A 23,212-nucleotide genomic window follows, 5' to 3' on the forward strand; every position below is an offset into this window, starting at 1 on the left:
AGATAGATTTAACTATAGTAAGTTGTTTTATAAAGATTTATTCTGCCAAACATAGCGAAAATCTGACATAAAGTACTTGGTAAGTAATTATTATTATATGCTTTAACTTGCTGTAACTCTGCTTTATAAATTTTATAAAGTTAAAGTTACTTCCCTTCTTTATAAATCACCATTACTGTGGAACCAGTGGGCAGTTAGAAAATTTTACTAACAGAGATACAAAAGTGGGCAGTAGGTATAAAAAGGTTGACGACCCCTGATCTAATGTGTAGGAGCTGATCAGCTAGATTCTGGACCTCTTTCAGAAGGAATTGTCCGTATGTAGCTGTGCATTCACTATCCATGTGAGAAATGGAGCTCAGAAGTCTCCTGTCACCATCTTGGTCAAGTCCCACCCCTAGTTACATTCAGTGGACAATGGTCTTTAGGAATCAAGATCTGGAATGATAGGTCTCCTGCGTCCTTTAGAAAATCGAACTAGAAAATATACATATGTATATGGACATAGAAATTGGGTGTTTTAAACGACAGACATTTATTCTCTCATAGTTCTGAAGGCCAGAAGTTTAACATCAGTTTCACTGGGCTGAAATCAAGACACTGACAGGGCCACACTCTGTTGACAATCTATACTCGTCTCCACATAACCTTCTCCATGTGTCTAATCTCTCTCTGCTTATGTTCCAAGAAGTACAATTACAATGATATTCAGGGCCCAACCAGATAATCCGAGATTATCTCATTGAAAGACCCTTACTTATCACATCTGCAAGGGCCTTTTTTCCAAATAAAGTAACATTTACAGGTTTCAAGGTGACCATAAATATGAGGGTTAATTGTTGAACTCTTAACTCTGTTCCACAGATCAATGCTTACTTTATGCCACACATTGTCTTAATTACAGCAGCTTTATAGCAAGTTTTGAAATCAAGAAATATGACTCCTTCAACTTTGTTCCTGATTTTCAGTTTCCATTATTGTTGTTCAGAGGTCTGACAGCATTCTGATTTGATTGTGCATATGTAACTTATTTTTGTCTTTTTCATATCTCTTAGGACCTTGGGTTTAACCCACCAATCAGAAATTTCATGATGATAGCTTTGACCAAAGCCTATTTTCATCCTGGTTGTGCTGGGCAGCTAGTTCTTTATTTGCCCTTTTGATCTAAGTTTATTTGTAGCATTCAATTCCAGAAAATTTTCCTAACAATGATTCTGGTTTTTGCTTCTACTTTCTAATCTCTATTTCTTTCTTTCTATTTATTTATTTATTTATTTATTTATTTATTTATTTATTTATTTATTATTTTCCTCTTCTTTTCCAAGTGAGAAGAAGGGAGATAAAGAGACTACTGCATGCACCCTGACCAGGATCCACCTGGCAACCCCCATCTGGGGACAATGCTCTGCCCATCAGGGGCCATGTTCACAATTGAGCTATTTTTAGTGCCTCAGGTGAAGGCTCCATGGAGCTATTTTTAGTGCCTCAGGTGAAGGCTCCAGGGCTGATGTGCTCAAATCAATCAAACCATGGCTTAGGGAGAGAGGGAGAGAGAGAGAGAGGGAGAGGGAGAAAAGAGGGAGAGGGAGAGAAGGGGGAGAAGGGACGGTGAAGAAACAAATGGTCGCTTCTCCTGTGTGCCCTGACCGGGAACTGAACCTGGGACATCCACACAGCATGCTGACACTCTACCACTAAGCCAACTGACTAGGGCCCTGATCTCTACTTCTGAAACAACTTTTATTAGTTTATCTTTTACTAATCTTAAATTATTGATCCTTATTAGATAATAGACCTTCTGGAGTGATCCTATAATATTCTTTATTCTCCCTATTTTCCATCTTTTTCATTTTTTAACTTTACTTTCTGTAAGATTTCCTCAACTTTGTGTTCTGTTTTTATTTTTATCATATCTAGTCTTACATTTGAGTCTCAAAAATTACATTATTTTGGGGGTATGATATCCTATGTTTTATTTTACACGTGCACTGATTTTTCTTATATTTTTAGGTTATGTGGCTTGCTGGCCTGTCTTGTACCTTTTCTCAGGCTAAAGATGCCCATCCTTGGCTAGATTTGAAACTGGAAGACAGCCCTGGTTAGCTAGCTCAGTTGGTTGAGTGTCGTGTCCTGATATGCCAAGATTGTAGGGTCATCCCTACTCAGGGCACATACAAGCATCAACCAATGAATGCATAAATGAGTGGAAGAACAAATCAATGTTTCTCTTCCCTTCCCCCCACTTCCTCTCTCTCTAAAATCAATCAATAAAAATTAACTAAAAGAAACTGGAGGATAAAAACCCTGTTTAGAGCTCTGTGAATACAGGTTACTTTTCCACCAAGCCATTTTTATCAGAACAGTGCATTTAAATTTTGCTGTTTTCCCCCACCTCTTGGTGTTATATTTCCCTAAGAAGAATCTTCCAAATTCTGAAATGGAGTACAAGAGCCGGGCTATAATGCTTTGGAAGCTAAATGAGGAAGAAAAGAAGTCAGGGGAAAGAGGAGGAAGGAAGTTAAGTGACAATACTAAGTATTTAAATTTTCACCCGACTCCCCCATAATGTGTACCATTCAGCTGTGCCTGGCATTCCCTCACTCTAGAATCTCTGTTCCCCTACTATAGAGAATAAAGGTTTAGTCTTCTGAGGCTCAGGAATGCCACCCGAAAGAGAAAAGGAGGAAACTTCTGCTTCTAGAACCAAATTTTAAATGAGTTCTCGTGTCGTGAGCATAATTCTCATCCACATTTTCTGACATACCTGGTATATAAAAATGGGGCTGTTGAGTGAATCTCCAATACAAACTGGGCTGTCTCTTGACTCTCCCTTTTATTACTGGCTAAGAACTCAGCTTTTTGAAAACAGCTAGATCAATGTCCTTCTGTTTTCCAGCTTCTAAAATTTTGTTGCTATTGTCTCCTTATCCTGTTTGTTCCTCTTTATTGATTATGCCTACTTTAGAAAAAAAACCTACTTCACTGTTTCATTGGGATTTCAGAAGATAAATGCATGTGTTCTATGTACCAATTTGAATCAGACAATTTTAAAATTTATTTTAAAAGGATGACAAGCCCTCTTGAAACTGAGTGACATATTTGACAATATACTTCAAAAGTATCTATCAATTTCAGGCAACATAAGTTTAAGTAAATTTTTCATTCATTAGCAAGTATTAAAGATGCCTACATTATAAAGAATAAAACCAAACCTAATCCACAGATAATTATGGAAGACCATGGGAGAGAGAAATAAATTTTGATAAGTAGAACCAGGATAATTTCACTGGAGATGATCTAAACACTATTTTGAAGGATGCGTTAGAATTCCACAAACATATAAAGAGAAATGAAGAATTTAAGAACCATAATATAGTAGAAGCAAAAAAGAAAAAAGAGAAACATTTGCTTCAATTAGCACTTAATATGAAAATGACTCCAAAACTTGCATTTCCATCCATTTTCCAGAGTAAAATATTTACTGTACTAGTGGACTGCTCTATGTCATCACATCGAAAAATCCCATTCATTATATCTGAGCTGACCCCCTTAACCACCTCCTGTTCCTAAACCACTTCTGCCTTCTGCACCTTTAAGACATCATATCCATGAGTAAACCCACTAGTATAATCCTTGGATCAACTTTCATTCTTCCTACCTTTTTCCTTTACACCCATTTCCAAGTCCTACTGATTATATTCCTTTCATTGAGAAGTGAAAAAGAATGCTCAGTGATTTCAAGCTTCACATAGCCATTTTGTTACCAGCTGGAGTCATGTTAAGAAGGCAAATGGGTAATCTGAGATAAAAATTAATCTACATTTTTGTTTTACATCATTCTTCTTAGAATAAACATTATTGGAAAGATATTCACTTTTTGTCTTTTAATCACAGAACTGTTTTAGCTTTATGCTTAAGGGAAATTACAAAATTAAATTAAGCCAGTTAAAGGTATTAAACAGAAAACTAAGCAGAATGAATACTCCCTAAATTTAAAACCTCATTTGCTTAGTCATAAGATTACATATTTTAAAAAGCTTATTGAAACTAACTTCATGCAAACCATCTTCCTGATGCTTACCTGTGAGCAGACTATAAAAGCAGGCAAATAGTGGAGAATACACACACAGGCAGTATTTTTTTAAGCACTGACTAGTCTGAAGTACAGGGAAGCCACAAACCACATGGGCAACTAATGATCCTGTGGCAATTATTATCCTCAGTGTTATAGACCAGAACAGCCCACTGTGGTCAGGATAACAGAAAAGGAGTAACAAAATCACTGTCTGGAATACTTTCATTTTACATTGTTAATATCTTTTTGATATATAACCCAACAAATTATTTCAAATTAATATATTACTTCACAAAACTGGTTTTCACAGAAGTATTCTTGAACTACCAAAGTGTTGAAGAATTGTAGATATGTTACACCTCTCTATAAACATGTACTAGATAGCTTCCTATGCATAACCACCTTTCTCTTTCTATGTCCCATGGTTTGCAGAATGCCACCTAGTTAGGCATTTTATATACCTATTCCCCTCCTGGATAAAATAAAAAAAAAGTTAATGAATTAATAAATGCATTATAATTATTAGATAAAGATTGTGATAATATTGATTTCCTAAACCAAACTGCCTTTGCACTGCTCTGCTAACGTCTGAGTAAGAAGAAGCTTTGTGAGGAGCCCACCACCACTGCACTGCAGCGCAGGAGAGGAGGTGCTTTCACAGTATGAATTAGTAAAAACTGTCCTTCCTAGTCAAAAGACCAACACCTGAGGAAAACTAATTTAAATAATATAAACATTATCTCATTTTAATGAGTTTTAAGGGTAATAAAAATTGCCACACATTATCTAAAATGTTAACTCAGTTGCAACTCTTACAACAAAAAAAAGTACACTGTTCCTTTCATGTTAAAGCATATTTCTTTTTTTTTTTTTTTTTTTGACAGAAACAGAGATAGGGACAGATAGGGACAGACAGACAAGAAGAGAGAGAGATTAGAAGCATCAATTCTTCGTTGCGGCTCCTTAGCAAGGCTACAGCACAGTGAGTGACCCCCTTGCTCAAACCAGCGACCTTGGGCTCAAGCCAGTGTCCTTGGGCTTCAAGCCAGCCACCATGGGCTTCAAGCCAGCCACCTTTGGGTTCAAGCCAGCGACCCTGGGCTTCAAGCCAGTGACCTTTGGACTCAAACCAGCAACCATGGGGTCATGTCTATGATCCCACACTCAAGCCAGCGACTCTGCACTCAAGCTGGTGAGCCCGCACTCAAGCCAGGTGAGCCCATCCTCACGCTGGCAACCTCAAGGTTTTGAGTCTAGGTCCTCCGTGTCCCTGTCCAATGCTCTATCCACTGTGCCACCACCTGGTCAGGCATGTTAAAGCATATTTCATAAATAAAATTTGAGGATCAACAGTGTGCCATGCGATATAGAGATACAGTCCCTGGCCTAAATGATTAAAAGCTCATGGAGAGACAAATAGATAAACAACAACAATATGATACACTAAAAACTGTAGTAACAGGCGTGTATGAGTGCAATGAGGGAACTCTCAGTCCCTCCTGGTGGCATCAGAGAAGACTCAGTAATGGAGGAAGTGATCTCTGAAGGAAGTAAACGGGAGAGTGACTGCTGACACCACAGTATGGTCACCAGAGTATATACTCAGAATATATACAGTTTAAGTATAGTACTGTTTTTGTTCTATAAAGCATTTTAAAAGAAAGGAGCATAAATACTTTATAAGTCTATGAAGCAAAATATTCCAAAGTCCCAACAGACTGAATTAAATAAAGTTTTAGAACCAAACACTAGACAATCTGGATGAGGAAGAATGAAAAAATAGTAGGAGCAAAAGAGACAATTACCTCCTTTTGTAGTATCATTCTGGGCCTGGATACCATGATGCAATGAATTATGAATGGCAGAAAGAAGATCTGCTGCTTGAACCATCAATTTTTGAGCTTCTGCAACAGCACTGGTCTAGCAAATAAATCACCAAAAACATTCTTACATATTCTTTTACTGAAAGATATACATTAAATAGGAAAATCCTATAAACAATAATGAAATTAAATGCTTGTTGTAATGAAATTGGTTTTCATAAACTATTCCTTTAATATAACATGTCCAGATCCTGTTAGGATAGAAATCATTTTTTAACCTATATCTGTATTTTGTAGGAGCTATTTAAAAACAATAGAAGACATTCTGGTTTCCTTTGTTAATCTTTGTTTAAAAAAAAGAGGAGATCCAGCCAACTGAAAAATTTCAACATACCTACTTTGTCATTCATCAAAGTGAAATTTAAAAAAAATAGCATTACAAAAGTTAGAACAATATTAAAAGTTGGCCCTTTACTCACCACTTAACTATTCACAAATTCATCTGTAGTTGAGATGCACATATACAAAAAACAAAATATTCACCAACTAGGGCTTACTTTGGGGTCTACACAAATCTAACAGTTATTTCCTGAATGAAAGACATCTTAAAATTCTCATTTCTACTGTATCTTTTCAATTCACAAAATATGACTACCCTATTTTTATACCAACAACAGACATGCATGTTACACAGAGCAGAATGTAACATTCATGTGACTTTTTGAGAAAATCATCAGGGCTACTGTGATGTCAATACACATGCTGGGTATGTGCACCCAGGACCATTGCAATGGAAGTCTCAGAACTACTTCAATGAAACATTCCGTGAAACACACACACACACACACACACACGAAAAATCCCCCTAAAATAGACATTACATTAACACCCTTACCTCTTTCTTAGTAAAGGCTATAAGCACGGTCAGTAACACTCGAGTAAATTTCACTCTGCTGAATACTGCTAAACACTGCTGGTGCTAAAAAATAAGAAAGAACTGGAAGTTAAAAGATGCAAAGTCTGAGAAAAGAATTTCATTTTAAAATATATTTTAAGTCCTAAATCTCAGTGTTAATAACTTACTATGTTACAAACAACTTCACTCGGTTTTGAATACCTGAAAATAGGAGATGCAAGAAAAACATAACAAGCCTGCTCTACTCAAATAGAAAGCTTCTGTAACAACAGAACTGATAATGCCCTATGACAAAAGTTACACTATCATCTCAAAACCGATTAAAGCAGCATTAAAAAAGGATTGTTAAAAAAGCTCTTTAAGGCCCTGGCCGGTTGGCTCAGCGGTAGAGCGTCGGCCTGGCGTGCGGGGGACCCGGGTTCGATTCTCGGCCAGGGCACATAGGAGAAGTGCCCATTTGCTTCTCCACCCCCACCCTCTCCTTCCTCTCTGTCTCTCTCTCTTCCCCTCCCGCAGCCAAGGCTCCACTGGAGCGAGGATGGCCCGGGCGCTGGGGATGGCTCCTTGGCCTCTGCCCCAGGCACTGGAGTGGCTCTGGTCACGGCAGAGCGACGCCCCGGAGGGGCAGAGTATCACCACCCCCTGGTGGGCAGAGCTTCGCCTCTGGTGGGCGTGCCGGGTGGATCCCGGTCGGGCGCATGTGGGAGTCTGTCTGACTGTCTCTCCCCATTTCCAGCTTCAGAAAAATACAAAAAAAAAAAAAAAAAAAAAAAAAAGCTCTTTAAGCAGAGTCAGAAAATTTAGGTTCTCAAAAAAGGTTTGGCAACTTTTGATATTGTACAAGTTCTTGAGTTCTGCAAAGCTTTGACATATCATCTGTAAAAAAGTCATTTTTCTTCCTACCTCATAGGAATACTGAAGACTCAGCTTGAAATCATGTATTTGAAAGAGCTGTATTATCATTCTACCAAAATAAATACAAGGGAACTAAAATCCCTTGCAATTTCCAATTTTTAAAGAAATACCTTAAAAAGGGCTTCCATAAATTATAACGCAGTTCATAAAACTACAACATTAAGAGGTAGACTTCTCTGATATTATCTACCAGAAAATAAGTTCAATTACTTCTAGTTCAACTTCTGGATCTCTTTCCTCTCCTTGTCGACTTCGAGTACTCTAAAATATTTAAAAAAGGTGAATTAAAACAAGCACAAACCTATAGAAGCATTAAATTATAAATATACAAGGTAAAGCACTAAATTTATTGTAAGGAACTATTTTTAAGAAAAATATTTGAGAAGGAAAAGAAGCTGTATTTAGTATTTATTTTCCTCTTATATACAGAAAGATAATTCTGACATAAATTACAAAGATCACACACACAAAAATAAGGTATTAAAGGCAGCAAAAGCAAAACAGTAAAACACGTAAGTAAAAGCACATAACACAGTACTTTCTTTTAAAAAGAGTGATTATTCATTGAAATTCTTGATGTTTTCAAAACTAACCCTGCTAGAAAAATGATTACCTTTACAAAATAATATCATAAAAATAAAATCACATAGTAAATACTGATTTGTTCTGCACTAAAATGCAAGACCTCTTGTTAATACAAGAGTAATATATATTTGACTCCTCTGACAAAATTTTAGGAAGATCTGGTAGAAGTTGGTTTCTAGCACTAGAGCTGCCAAGGACTAGTGGCATGCCCTTAAGTAAGGCTCAGGCAGGCTACTAAATTCCTTTGAGCTGTATTTTCCTCATCTAAATGTGGGGCACTATGTGTATTTTACTAATTCAATTAATAATTGTAAATATCAAGAAAGACACCAATGTAAAATTGCTTGGACAACCATGCTGTTTTACAAGTTAAAAAAAAATAGTAGAAATATTAACTTTTTTCCTTTTGTAATCTCTATGAGAACCAAATCATCAGGATCATCTAGCTGAAGGATGTCATTCATACAAAGCTTTTAGCAGATTTGTGATACTATCATTTACTAAGCTCCTCCACTGTGTTGAGTTACAGATACTCTCCTAGCTATTAAAGATACAAAGGTGAAGACAGTCCTTATGTCAGAGGAACTTAAAACTGTAATGTAATACCACTTTTAAAATAGCATACAAAAATTCTAAAATACTGGCCCGCAACTGAAAAATTGAGAGGGTTAAATTTTTAATACTTATCAGAAGCTTCTTAATGGCTTTCAAACTCATTACTAAAAAGGCACACCATATCCAAAGGAAACTGATGGTCCTACCTACATTAGCTATTTGTATTTAAAGTTAGCCTGACATTTCAGAAGAAAACAAAAATCTTATACCAAAGAAAAAAGAAAAATATACATACATACCTTTACTCTTCTTTGCATGTCATCCTCCACATCTTTTAGCATGCCTAGAAAGAGACAATGAGTTTAAAAAGGAAACAAACCCAGATGTTAAACTTGTGAGTTAGCTTTATAAAAGGTATTACCTGTAACGCGAAGATCTGTCACACTGTTAGCCATTTTAAACCCGTAAGTCATTGACTGAAAATCTTCCTGTACAAAGAAGGAATAATTAGGTCAATGAGAAATAATAAAACCTTTCCTTATATTTCTCTTACAAAATCACTATTTGCTAATAAGAAAACTATAATGGAATGTCAGCCTGCTTGTCTAAATAATACTATCAAACATACAGGCTTTCCTTATCATTGTATCCTTAAAATGCCATATTCTAATGCTCTCTGTATTCTTAATTTCAATTTCTTGTCTTTAAGCAATTTAAATATACTTGTATTTAATAAGTTCATTTGTAAAATAAGGCTATCACAAGATAATTTGCACTTACAGAGTATTTTCACATTCACAGGTGAACAGTAAATATATAGAAATTACTGTCTTATTTTAAGATTGCAAGATTTAAATAAGATTTATTATGAAAGCTATTAAATTCCTATTTTATGGTTAGGATACAAAAGTTAAGCCTTCTCAAATAGAATTATTCAAAGTTACAGCAAAACCACGTTCCTACTTCAGGCCTATTCCAAAGAAAAATTATTCACGCATGAATTCTAACCCCCCCAAATCATTTAAAACACTACTGAGACATTAACAAATTAAATGGCTTGCTGACTCACATTAAAGACTATGAATTTAGTATCATCTGGATGATTTGATTAAGAAATCAGAAGCTCTATTTAAGGAGTGTTTCTGTCATATTACCATTCTTATAAAAATGTATATAAAAGCCTAGTATAATGGACTACTAGGTATTTACAGCAGTGGCCAGAACTATAGCAAAATTTCTGAATTCTTAATGAAAACATCAGTGACCATGCAATTCATATCAAGTATTACTATCTTACAAATAGAAAAAAAACAAACATACATACATTAAGTCCCTGATCTCCAAGAACCTCACTCACAGGATTTGTCTTTCAAAAATCTCAGGTTGTGTAGCAGAGCTATAAGGTTATCCTCTAGTCTAGGTGAAGTTTATACTCTATCTCTACTTGAACATCAAATAGGATTCTCTTTTTACGTGTCTAAAAAGATGAACTCTCTTAAGTGCTGACCATATTGCTACAGCACCTCTACCTATCCAGTTATTCAGGCTGCAAACCTGCATGTCAAGTCCTCTCATTTTTCCCACAGCCCAGGGTTTTCCATCAGAAAACCCTGTAAGTTCTACCTTCAATTTCAAATCTAATCACATCTCACTCCTTTCACAGTTGTCTCTAGTTCAAGTCACTACCATCTCTCACGTGTATAACTATCTCGAGACAGGTCCCTACCTCCTCACACTTGTCCCTGCTATAATTTGCCACCAGAAGTCAGAGATTGTCTTAGTCATTTCACAGCACTTTCTACTCAAAACCTAGTTTCATTCCTCACAGAAAAATCCAAAAGCCCAGCATGGCCTCTAAAGCCATTCATCATGTGGCCCTGGCCTCCTTCTCCAATCTCCTTTCCTACGCATCACTCTCTCCGTGTTCACTGCACTGCAGTCACTCAGGCCTTGTGTCCCTCAGACACATCAAACCCATTCTCTTCTCAGGACCTTTGTACTTACTGATGCCCTCCTCAAAATTATCTCCAAAAGATTTACAAAGCTGCATCCCCACAATACTCCAGCCTCTGTTCCAATGTTAAGACCTCATACAGAGGTTTCCCTTGTGCATTCTTTCTAAAACAGTATCCTACAACAGTGGTCCCCAACCTTTTTTGGGCCACGGACCGGTTTAATGTCAGAAAATATTTTCACAGACCGGCCTTTAGGGTGGGACGGATAAATGCACAAAGTAAAATTATGCAACCGGCATAAAAACTGTGGTATTTTTTTTAATTTATTTTATTTTATTATTTATTCATTTTAGAGAGGAGAGGGAGAGACAGAGAGAGAGAAGGGGGGAGGAGCTGGAAGCATCAACTCCCATATGTGCCTTGACAAGGCAAGCCCAGGGTTTCGAACCAGCAACGTCAGCATTTCCAGGTCGACGCTTTTATCCACTGTGCAACCACAGGTCAGGCCAAAAAACTGTGGTATTTTTAAATATAATTGTCGAACTTACGAGACAAGTGTCAAGAGTGAGTCTTAGACGGATGTAACAGAAGGAATCTGGTCATTTTTAAAAAAATAAAACATTGTTCAGACTTAAATATAAATAAAATGGAAATAATGTAAGTTATTTATTCTTTCTCTGCAGATCGGTACCAAATGGCCCATGGACCGGTACCGGTCCACGGCCCTGGGGTTGGGGACCACTGCCCTACACCACTTTCTATCCCCTTCCCCTGCTTTACTTTTCATTGAACTAATCATCACTTGACATTATGTATTTGTTTATTTACACATTGACTACTCAAAAGAATGCATAATCCAAGAGATCAGGCCTTTGCTTTATTCCAGAGGTCGGGAATCTTTTTGGCTGAGAGAGCCATGAACGCCACATACTTTAAAATGTAATTCCATGAGAGCCATACAACGACCAGTGTATGTTATGCATTATCCAATAAAAATTTGGTGTTGTCCCGGAGGACAGCTGTGATTGGCTCCAGCCACCCGCAACCACGAACATGAGCGGTAGGAAATGAATGGATTGTAATACATGAGAATGTTTTATATTTTTAATGTTATTATTATTTTTATTAAAAATAATGCTCGCAGGCATTTGTCTGCGAGCCAGATGCAGCCATCAAAAGAGCCACACCTGGCTCGCGAGCCATAGGTTCCCAACCCTTGCTTTACTCACTACTTTATTCCAGGACTTAATAATAGTGCTTGGCACAGAGTACTGTTGAAAATATGTTCGTTGAATAAATGATCACTTACTATAGGGCAAGGGCCAAAAATTCAAGCAGTTGGTAACTTTCCCAAGTCTATTAGGCTGGTTACAAGACACCATGGAGAGCCTGACCAGGCGGTGGCGCAGTGGATAGAGCGGCGGACTGGAATGCTGAGGACCCAGGTTCGAGACCCCGAGGTCACCAGCTTGAGCACAGGCTCATCTGGTTTGAGCAAAAAGCTCACCAGCTTGGACCAAGGTCTCTGGCTCGAGCAAGGGGTTACTCGGTCTGCTGAAGGCCCGCGGTCAAGGCACATATGAGAAAGCAATCAATGAACAACTAAGGTGTCGCAATGCGCAATGAAAAACTAGTGATTGATGCTTCTCATCTCTCCATTCCTGTCTGTCTGTCCCTGTCTATCCCTCTCTGTAAAAAAAAAAAAAAAGACACCATGGGGAATGGTGGAGACCGTAGCAAACCAGAGACAATATACTTCGTTTAAAGGAAGTCAGCCACTAGTTACCCTATTGTAGTCATGAATTAATGCAAGGATAGTGTGGTAAGGCCTCCTCATTTTTCAGATCAAAAACCCAATTTAATGTAAATCTTCCGATTTTTAAATGTTACCAAATATAAAAAAAATAAGGCCAACACTGTGAAAATGAAACAAAACAAAACATCACCTGTAAGTCCTCTGTGAATTGTGAGTTTGCCAAGAGGCATCTAGGGAAAAGCATTTGGCTGGGAGAATGTCACCGGTCTGTGTAATAAATAAAAGCCTCCATAACAAGAACTTAATGTGAGTCACTGGAGGGCTGAGGCAGAGGAGTTGGGTAAACAGGTGCTGCCATTAAAAGATCACTCTGAAAAACTTCATGACTTTAAGGATAAAAATCAAAGTGAAACCAGATACTGGACACAATCTAATAGTCCAAGCAGAAGCTGACGGTGATTTGGACTGAGATAACTGAAAGTGAGAAGTGGCTGAAATGAGTATCTAAAAGGTAAAACCAACATGATGTGCTGATGAAATGCATATGGGGTATGACATAAATCATACAATCGTTTTTGACCCGAGCAACTGGTAAATGATGGTATGTGCCATTTACTGAGACGGGGCAGACCTGAGGAGGAGCAGGATTAATGGCAGAAATGAAGTACAATTTTGGTTACATTAGTTTCCATTTCTTTGGTCAACCAAGTGAAGATTTCAGGAAACTACTCGCTAGAGTCTGGAAGTCAGGGGAGGCATCAGAATGAGATATAAATTTGGGTTTGTCAGCATATATTAAAACCACAGAACTAGAGGTATTATAAACTATAGAACTAAAGGAAATCAACAGAAGGAGAGGGTATGGAAAAGCGAGAAAGCCCAGGAGTACTCCAGCCGTCTAAAAAGAATAAGCACTAAAATTGACTAACCGGTAAGGAAGTAAGAAATCTAAGATACGACTGTATCAAGAAGATGAGAAGAATAAAGTATTTCAAAGAGTGGTCAACTGAGTCAAATGGTGCTGACAGGCTGAAGAGGGAGGGTGAGAACAATGCACTTAGCATGACAGCTATCAGTAAGGACCTTGTTAACACCAATGTCTGCGTTGTAGTAGAGAAGAATGTCCTGTTGGAGAACGTCCAAGTGGGTGAGAAGAGACTGAAGCAGCTCAGTCAAGGAATTTTTGTATAGTTACAGGGTAGCAGAGAAATGAGACTGTAAATATAAAGAGCCAAGGGATCAAAGGAACTGGTGTTTTGTTTTAAACTGAGTGATAGTAAAGCATGTTTATATGCCAATAAGAATAATATAGTAGTGAAGGAAGCACTAGTAATGCAATACAAACAAAGGGTTAATAATTGCAGTAGGCAAGAGAATCTAGAACACAGTGGAGGGGCTGAGCTTAGGCTGTCACAGGGATACTTTCAATTCTAACAAGATAGAAGGCAGAGTATGTGGGTATCAACACGGGTTAGCACTTGTGATAGTGAGAAGGTGGGATACTTCTAATGACATAAAAGATGTAGAAAAGTCATCTTAGAGGCCAGAAAAGCAAGTTCACTACAGAAGGGTTATAGGGTAGGAATTTCACAAGTGTTGAGTGCCCATCTCAGATTCGTAGTCCCAAAATTCAAGTGAGAACAGACACACAGATACGGATTTTCTCTAGCAGCCTTCTGCTGCTTCGGTACAAGCAGCAAGTAGGCAGATGGTTAGGGTTTCGTGAAATAAGTGACACAATACAATGAAATAAGAGGGGCAAGGGAGTTAAGAGTAATTTCAGCACTGGGTCAGGGAAATGAGGACACGAGGAGAGTAACAAAGAAAAATAAAGCAACAGCATCCATAAAATGACAGTCTCCATTGAACTAAAGGACAGTGGCAGTAGGGAAATCAGAGTAAATAAGCTAGAAAGTAAGTGGCTGCAACCAAAAGTAGTATGCTTGAATCAAGATTTTGGAGGTGAGTAGATTGGTATGGCGGACCACACCATTATTATTCAAACTGGTATATTACTGAGAGTAGAACAGGATGCTATTAATAATCACACCAGGACTAAAGGTTTCAAGTAGAACTATTCCATGCAAACCAGTATGTACATATACCAACTATAACAGAAGAATATGCTAAGAAAGGGCAGAGAAGAAAACTAAAGTCTGCTTGAGCAAGTCAGGTGAGTGGGATCCAAGTTTAAAAATAAGTAGGACTTTGCCATAACAAAGTAAGTAAAAGAAAAAGGTATTAGGAGAATCAGATGGAAATGTAACTACAGGGAAGGGCCAGAGATATGCAGCATTGTTGGCTTTAAAGACGCAGTCACAAGCTAAGGAATGTGAGAGTTTCAGAAGTGGCAAAGGCAAGAAAGCAGACCTTTCCCTAGAGCCTCCAGAAAAGAACACAGCCCTCTGGAACCTTGGTTTAGGCCTCGTGAGACCTGTGTGGGACTTCCGACCTCCAGAACCCTTCCTCTGCAACCATGGCTGACAAACCCAATATGGCTGAGACTGAGAAATTCGGTAAGTCAAAACCAAAGACAGAAACACAAGAGAACTATCCCCTGCCTTCAAAAGAAATGACTGAACAGGAGAAGCAGACACATCATAATGAGGCCACACCACCAATGTGCACTGTACCTTCCACAAGCACTGCCTTCTAATTCTACTGCTCTTAGCTGTTGAACTTTGTCAGATGCAAAGAGGCTGGATCAGTTTAAATAACTACTGCCCTTTTGCACAAAAGAGAACTGACAACAAAGCATGCACCTGTCTCTCCCATGGGCCTGCCTGGCTGGCATGGAAGGAAAAGAACTTCAGAGTGCAATTTTTTTAAAATCATTTTAATTGCTGGAATACACAATTTTTAAAATATGTAACTACAGTTTTAAAACCTAAAAAAAAAAAAAAAAAAGAGAAAGGAAAAAAGTGTAAAAGCCAGAAGGAACATCCTGTGCAGGAGCATGAAATAATGGAAGTGTAATATACTCAGGATCGGTGAACAGTAAAATGCCAGGGGAGAAAAACAAAAATTTGCATGAATAAGAAAATGCCAGCATACAATACACCAGTTTGGCTCATCTGTCATTAAGATTTATATAACCACAATAATGTCAACAATGAATAATGATTTAATCAAAACTTGAATTACTGTTTGGGGGAGGGCAGGGGATAATCTTGAATGCTAAATTCTTACTAAAAACTGGGCTGGGGGGGAGATGTGCTGATATACTATCACTAAATACTATTAAATCCAGAAATTAAAATATAAGCCTATCATCCAGAAATATGAAAATAGTAGAAAAAAGTTGAAGAATCACTTATTATAGAATGGATAAAAAAGAGCAGAGGGCCCTAGCTGGGTAGTTCAGTTGATTAGTGTCAACCCAGTAAAAGAGGTTGCGGGTCTGATCCCCAGTCAGGGCACATAAAGAGTCAACCAAAGAATGCATAAATAAGTGGAACAACAAATCAATGTTTCTCTTTTTTTTCTCTTTCCAAAAATCAATAAATAAAAAAAATTTTAAGTTAAAACAACAAAAGAGCAGAGAACACAATTCTTCACAATAAGACTTGTGGGCTATTTGATTATATACGAGTATTATTACTGTTATTAAACACATACCCCAGGCAAAATTTTGAAGAGCAAAACAGCATGACCAGATTACCTATTTTTAAGAGGGTCAAGCAAAGAATGAACAAAAGGGAAACACTGGGCCAGAAAGAAGAGTTCTACTTAAACCTAGAGCTGACAAAGGTATAAACTAAAGCAGCAACAAGGGGAGTGAAGGAAAAAACAGTGCCCAGATTCAAGATATCTGCAAGGTAAAAATAAAAGAGAGCCCTGGCTGGTTGGCTCAGTGGTAGAGCGTCGGCCTGGCGTGCAGGAGTCCCGGGTTCGATTCCCGGCCAGGGCACACAGGAGAAGCGCCCATCTGCTTCTCCACCCCTCCCCCTCTCCTTCCTTTCTGTCTCTCTTCCCCTCCCACAGCCAAGGCTCCATTGGAGCAAAGTTGGCCCGGGCGCTTAGGATGGCTCTGTGGCCTCTGCCTCAGGTGCTAGAATGGCTCTGGTTGCAACAGAGCAACGCCCCAGAAGGGCAGAGCATCGCCCCCTGGTGGGCATGCCGGGTGGATCCCAGTTGGGCGCATGAGGGAGTCTGTCTGACTGCCTCCCCGTTTCCAGCTTCAGAAAAATACAGGAAAAATAAAAAAAATAAAAAAAAATAAAAGAGATTGGAAGTAGAAGATTTAAGGGGAAAAAAAAAATCAAAGATAGCACTCTAGATATCATTTTGCAGGATACTGAATGTAAGAGGAAAAGCGGGGGTTTGGGAGGGGGTGGAGATTGTGGTTCTGATTTTGCATATGTGAGCAAAGAAATAACAGGCATGTTATTCAGTAAGTCCTAAAATATTTGTATGTGGGCCTTTGGGAGGTGATTAAGTCACAAGGGCAGAGATTTCACGAATGGGACTGCTGTCATTATAAGACAGACCCCACAGAGCTCCCCCCCCCCAATAAGTGTGGATACAGTGTAAAGATGGCTGTGATGTACCAGGAAGCTGACCCTCACCAGACACTGATCTTGGATGACTTAGCCTCCAGAGCAGTAAGAAGTAAATTTCTGTTGTTTATAAGCCAACTAGTCCTTGGTATTCTGTTATAGCAGCCCAAAGGGATTAAGACAGATGTAAAATGACAGTTAATTTTCAAGGGTGATAATCAGTTGTTCCAGTATGAATTGTTAAATCCTCTACAATGTAGAGTCTATACCACTGATTTTTTATGTTCTTTGGGTGTACTTTGAGAATGTAACTACAGTATTCAAAATAATTTGTCTTTTCTCTTCTTACTTACTAACTTAAGCTATTCTTTTTTTTTTTTTAAATATTTTTTATTTACTCATTTTAGAGAGGACAGAGAGAGAGACAGATAGACAGACAGAAAGGAGGAGCAGGAAGCATCAACTCCCATATGTGCCTTGACCAGGCAAGCCCAGGGTTGTTGTTTTTTTGAACCAGCAACCTCAGTGTTTCCAGGTCGACACTTTATCCATTGCGCCACCATGGGTCAGGCTAAGCTATTCTTTTTTAAAAATTCCACCCAATGGATCAGATTTTCCATAGTGACACCATGTCAATTCAAATATGTAACTAAATAATCAATGAGTGTATAAAAAGTAGACAATATTTCATAAACAACTCACAAGCCATGCACTTAAATGTGGACAATCAAGTTAGGTATATATTTAATTATTCTCACTTTACATATTAAACACTGGACCATTGTAGGAGCCTAAGACATTTATTTTGGATCAATAACAATGTTAAAAAGAAACTTACCAGTTTCAACAAAGAATTTTAAAAATCACTTATCAATAATCTCAAATACTATCACATTTCCCTTTACAATTATCAGCATCTGAAACTTTATTTTCTATAAGGAGAAAGAAAATCTATGTCTATAACCTAGAACTTCCTCAGGATGAGGTGCTTAGTACTTACTGGAGGAAAATGTTTATACCCTAACACAGCAATTTGCAACCAGTGCACCACAAGAATTTTCAAAACATGCAATTCCTGACTATTTAGTCAAGAAAACTGACCTCTTTTCCCTTAGATTGTCAAATAAAAATTGACAACAGCCAATACAACAATAGCCGTCCAGTGTGAAAGAATCAAAATTATACCAATTTTTTGTCATATTGGAAAAAAATATATTTTTTGGCATGCTGTAGAGTTTTAGTAATTAATTTATGTGTGTCATGAGATTGACAGAGGTTGAAAATCGCTGCCCTAAAATATTCCTCATATCTTTGTTTCCCTTAGTTCCCTCTTCTCCAAGGTTGAAAGTGTAGCACTTCTCTGTTTAATTTATAAGAAACTGAGGGAAGAGGCAGGCTCTTCTATATGCCCCACAACACCCAGAACAAAGTACTGTGCACCTAACGGACACTCAATGAATGGGACCAACAGAAAAAACATACACTAAGATGGAAAGTTCATTCTTAGAACTGGATTACTATAGTGAATCTTTATTATATGCGGCTTAAGTGTCTGTCGCCGATAGCTTATTGGTTACTTGCGTAACTGTACTAGCCAATGGGGTGAAGTTGCCACGGCTGAACGCAAATTGAGCCGGTCAGGGGGAAGGTGAACATTTGTTTGCATTGGCAATCATCTGCTTTTGAAACAATTTAAGGCTGAAGGCAAACTGAGTGTGTCAGGGGGAAGGTGAACATTTGTTTGCATTGGCAATCATCTGTTTTACATAAAAACTACGTCTTAACGTAATTTCTTTTAAGAATGCCTTCTAGAAAATACAGCACTGAAGAAGAGAGAAAAGGAGCTAAAGCTGCACAAAAACGGCTTTCTCAACAAAAAGAAACCACTGAGCAGAGAAAGACAAGGCTTGCTTCAGTCGCAGAGCAAATTCATCTTTCTCAGCAAAATGAGACTGATGAGCATAGAGAAACAAGGCTTGCCTCAGATGCAAGACAAAAAAGCCTGTCTCGACAAAATGAGTCCCTTGAACAAAGGCAGGAGAGAAATGCAAAAAAACGACAGACTAATGCTGACTGAAACGCAAAAAAGACTAAAACATATTTAAATCACCTTTATTTATTGAGCTAGCGGTGGCTCTTAAGAAATGTACCGCCAGTGGTTTCCTTCATTGCACTCTACTTTAAGCAATTAAGCAAGTAGAAGGGGGAAACCCCGTGGGGCACTAAGCAAAGGGGCGTCCTCGCCGCCTGCCCTGGGTAATTCAGTTTGAATTAGCAGACACCTTTGCACAAATCATTTTAATTACAATTTATAATATCTAGAACAGCGGTCATTTCGTATGACCGCCGGGCTTTCTAGTACATTTATAAACAGCAATAGCATCAGTTTAAAAAATTGTTTTTAACTATATATGTAACAAAAATATGTATTATATAATTATTTGAATCCATCACAGTGAATAAGGTGGTCAATGAACTTCAGGAATTCTTATATTACAAAATCTTACCTCTTCAAAAACAGCAGCTTTATTTACTTTTTCCCTTGCAATGTCACAGATTTTCAAGATTCCCAGAGCAAAAGCTTTCATGGCAGGATCTTCTATAAAGTCTGGATTATGAATGTAAAGGCACGTAAATACTGTCTGTGCCAAGGAGTGGCCTTCTAACCATGTTATCTATAAAAGAAATAAAAGAATGTATACATTTAAGGTGACAGAGTCTGAAGAGTCAAGTGATCCAATGGTCAAAGACCAGAGTACCACATACCCAAATAGATATAATATTAACCACAAGACTTAAAAGGTGATTAAAGAAAGGCCAAAAAAGTTAGAATTCACTTCCACTGACTAAAGTCTTTCAAGAGTCACATACCATAAATATAGCTTAAAGATAAATAAGGAAAGCATTCTTATATATAATTTAGTTTGCAATATATTTGGAGACGAGAGTGCCTCCAAATATAGCATCCAAAAGCAATTAATTCCATACAGAGTCAATAAAAACCCATAAACTAGGGAATTTAAAATTTTAGAACTATGTAACTAGGTCCCTAAACACTCATTCAACTCTTTTTCATCCTTAATACCCAACCCAGTCAACAGCACCCTATCTCACCTAGATTACTACAAGAAACTATACAATGGCTTTACCGCCTCCCATCTCTAATTCTATACCCAAAACCAGAGGAATCTTTCTAAAACACAAAAATAATCATTCAACACTATTTTACTGAGTAGTTACAGTGGGCCAGGTACTAGGTACTCAAAGCTGGGAGTACCTATTATAGTCAGAATTGAGTAACTATTATGTCTCAAGTGCTATGCTAGGTATTTTTATATACTGATATCTTATCTCACTTTTTTCAACACTTTGAGGAAGGTGATATTTTCCTCCTTTTACAGATAAAGAGAAAGTATAAATAATTTTGTCCAAGTTTATATAGTCATATTTTATACTGAACCCAAAATTCTGCAATACAGTAAGACCCATAATGCTACATTACAAAATGAGAAATGCACATGAAAATTACTCTAATTAAAGTATGTATTTTATATTATTAGTGTGCAGAAGACTTTCCAGACTAAAAACCATCTGCCTATTAGAGGCCAAACTCTTAGAAACAGTCCCAAGAGTCTCATATAATGGTTGCTCAACTTGGAAAAACCCCTCCCATTTGCCTCTTAACCACTGGGGCTGTAAACTGCTAAAGGATAAGAAAGATATCTTCACAGGAAAGAGACAGCTTTGGAGAAAGATCAGGATTAGGACTCTGGTTACACTCCTTCCTAGAATCGTAAGCAAGTAAAATGAAACCATAAAGTGAATAAAGCTGATATAAGACCTAAGTGAAAAATATACATGAAAAATGCCTAATAGAAGTACTTCACACACACTGCCAATTGATACTTATTAAATGACCAAATGATTAAAATTTACATATTTTTAAGGACCATGACTTAGAAGTTTAAAAAGAGATAGATAGAAAGTAGACAGAAAAGAAAAAGAAAAAGAAAAAGAAAACAGGCCGTACAAATGAGAATTTTGCCACAATTAACCAACACTGTTTAGGGAAAACAACTTAACTGGAATACAGAAAGCATCAAAAAGACCCTGGCCAATTGGCTCAGTCATAGAGCACTGGCCCAGCATGTGGATGTCCCGGGTTTAATTCCCAGTTAGGTTACACAAGAGAAGCGATTATCCGCTTCTCCACCCCTCAAGCCCCTCTCTCCCCCCTTTTCTCTCCCCCCCCCCCCAACAGCCAGGGCTTGACTGCTTTAGGTACATTGGCCCCGGGCACTGAGAATGGCTCTGTGGAGCCTCCACCTCAGGTGGTAAAAATAGTATGGTTGTGAGCATGGCTTATGCCCAGATGGGCCGAGCATCAGCCCCAGGTGGGGGTCACAAAGTGGATCCAAGTCAGGGAGTCTGTCTCTCTATCTCCTCTCTTTTCACTTGGAAAAGAAATGGGGGGGGGGGGGGGAGGGGAAGCACCAAAAAATTTTCTTCATCTTCAAAAACATGGCCAGTTTACTACAATTCACTCTAGATTAGGAAAAATATATCTCCAAAGCCAATCCAAAGGTCTTTGTTTTGATTCCATGCTTACTTATGGAAACTTTCAATTACAGATTTGTTTCCCAGGTACCCTGAGAACAAAAAGGATACTTAGATAATGACTATGTTATGATGGTCACTAGAAAGAAAATATCCCCTCATCCAGAAAATGAGAACCTAAAAATCAACAGAACAGAGGATAAAATACTGTTTCCTATAGTACAACTTGACCTGCTAATCTTATGTACAGTTTACTAGGCCAAGCATTACACATATTTCATATTGACAGTGGTATGTATACTTTTAAATTTAAATATTCAGGTAAGTCATAATTTTAAATTAACCAATAGTGTTAACTTAACTCTTACCAAACAGCAAAAACATGTATCCATTATTCCTATCAATTCAGGCAAGGTGAGGTCTTTAATTTTAATGGTGCCATCCTAAAAACAAAGGGAAATACGACATATAAACAGAAGTTTTTAAAATTTATGTACAGTAGCATTTTGCAAGTGCTATATCAAATTCACGCCCTTTTGGCTTTTAAAAATTAAATATTTAAAAATAGCAATTGTAAGAAAACTCTCATCACCTGATATAATAGGATGCCAGATTAACTCTGTATTCCTAAAAATAATGTATCTAAGAGGTCTTCAGTTAAAAAAAAAAAAGTACCCCTTTCATTTGAAACAGAATAAAGGCCGTTAAAGTCAAACCAAAAAATATTTTAAAATCATAGTTCAAATTAGTTTCAAGTATTAAAAAATATGAATTTTTAATAAAGCAAAACTTACAAAAAATAAAATAAATATTTTTAAAAACACTTATTTCCCTCAAGTTGGTTAACTATACTACTTGTAAATTTCCATTTACTTAATAAAATTTTCTTCATAAAATATACAAAATTAAACTCTGTGGTAATTCTGAATAATTTCTCAATCAAGTCTCAGTGAGTCAATTTCAAATTCACTACCACAAGCATTTTACTTAACATATTAATAGATAAAATTTGATCCCTGTATCAATTACTCTACTCTGAATATACTTAAATGCTTTCAAAATTCAATTTTAAAAATGCATACACACAAAATTCACAACTTAGAGATCATAATTAATTAATTTTCAGATTCCAATAAAAATAGATAACTAAAGATTATAACTAATTCTTGTTTATATAGCTGAGATACTTTGAAAAAATTATACTCCTAAATTAATATACATATTGTTTCATTTCCATTATTAATCAAAATGTTTTAAAATATGAATAAAAAACAATAAAAGAAAACACAAAAAGCACAACGTTAACTACCTTGATAGCTTGTTCAAAATTGAGAACTTTTCGATTAACTTGGTTTCCAATCATGCCAGCATCCATCTTGGGATCCATCATTTCAATGGCAGACATGGCTTCAAAAAGACCAAATCTGAAAATAAAAAAATTGATCCCACAAATTGTTTCTAAACTAGTAAGCTTAAGATTTTCACAATGGTATACAATTATAATACTTTTAGCAACTACAGTATTCTAAGTATTTAAGTCTTTCCAACTTGCTGACACATCTACTTCAATTAAATA

At 37.2% G+C, this 23,212-nt stretch overlaps 2 protein-coding genes across 6 annotated transcripts in view; one reads left to right on the top strand and one right to left on the bottom strand.

The window, feature by feature from the left end:
- NAA35 (N-alpha-acetyltransferase 35, NatC auxiliary subunit) overlaps nucleotides 1-23,212 on the bottom strand; it is a 68,802-nt gene that overhangs the window by 26,356 nt on the left and 19,234 nt on the right. For all 5 annotated transcript variants that reach the window (XM_066367874.1, XM_066367875.1, XM_066367877.1 and 2 more), the window contains exons 4-11: nucleotides 22,946-23,060; nucleotides 22,005-22,079; nucleotides 19,587-19,754; nucleotides 9,291-9,357; nucleotides 9,169-9,212; nucleotides 7,940-7,990; nucleotides 6,794-6,877; nucleotides 5,881-5,995 (exon numbers count right to left, since the gene is read on the bottom strand). In XM_066367874.1, the coding sequence (XP_066223971.1) occupies nucleotides 5,881-5,995; nucleotides 6,794-6,877; nucleotides 7,940-7,990; nucleotides 9,169-9,212; nucleotides 9,291-9,357; nucleotides 19,587-19,754; nucleotides 22,005-22,079; nucleotides 22,946-23,060 (719 nt within the window). The remainder of the gene's footprint in view (nucleotides 1-5,880; nucleotides 5,996-6,793; nucleotides 6,878-7,939; nucleotides 7,991-9,168; nucleotides 9,213-9,290; nucleotides 9,358-19,586; nucleotides 19,755-22,004; nucleotides 22,080-22,945; nucleotides 23,061-23,212) is intronic.
- Nucleotides 15,057-15,236, top strand: LOC136393666 (thymosin beta-4-like). Its single transcript, XM_066366292.1, has one exon. The coding sequence runs from the start codon at nucleotides 15,057-15,059 to the stop codon at nucleotides 15,234-15,236; it is 180 nt and encodes a 59-aa protein (XP_066222389.1).

The sequence above is a fragment of the Saccopteryx leptura genome, chromosome 2, assembly GCF_036850995.1.
Source record: "Saccopteryx leptura isolate mSacLep1 chromosome 2, mSacLep1_pri_phased_curated, whole genome shotgun sequence".
Lineage (NCBI taxonomy): Eukaryota > Metazoa > Chordata > Mammalia > Chiroptera > Emballonuridae > Saccopteryx > Saccopteryx leptura.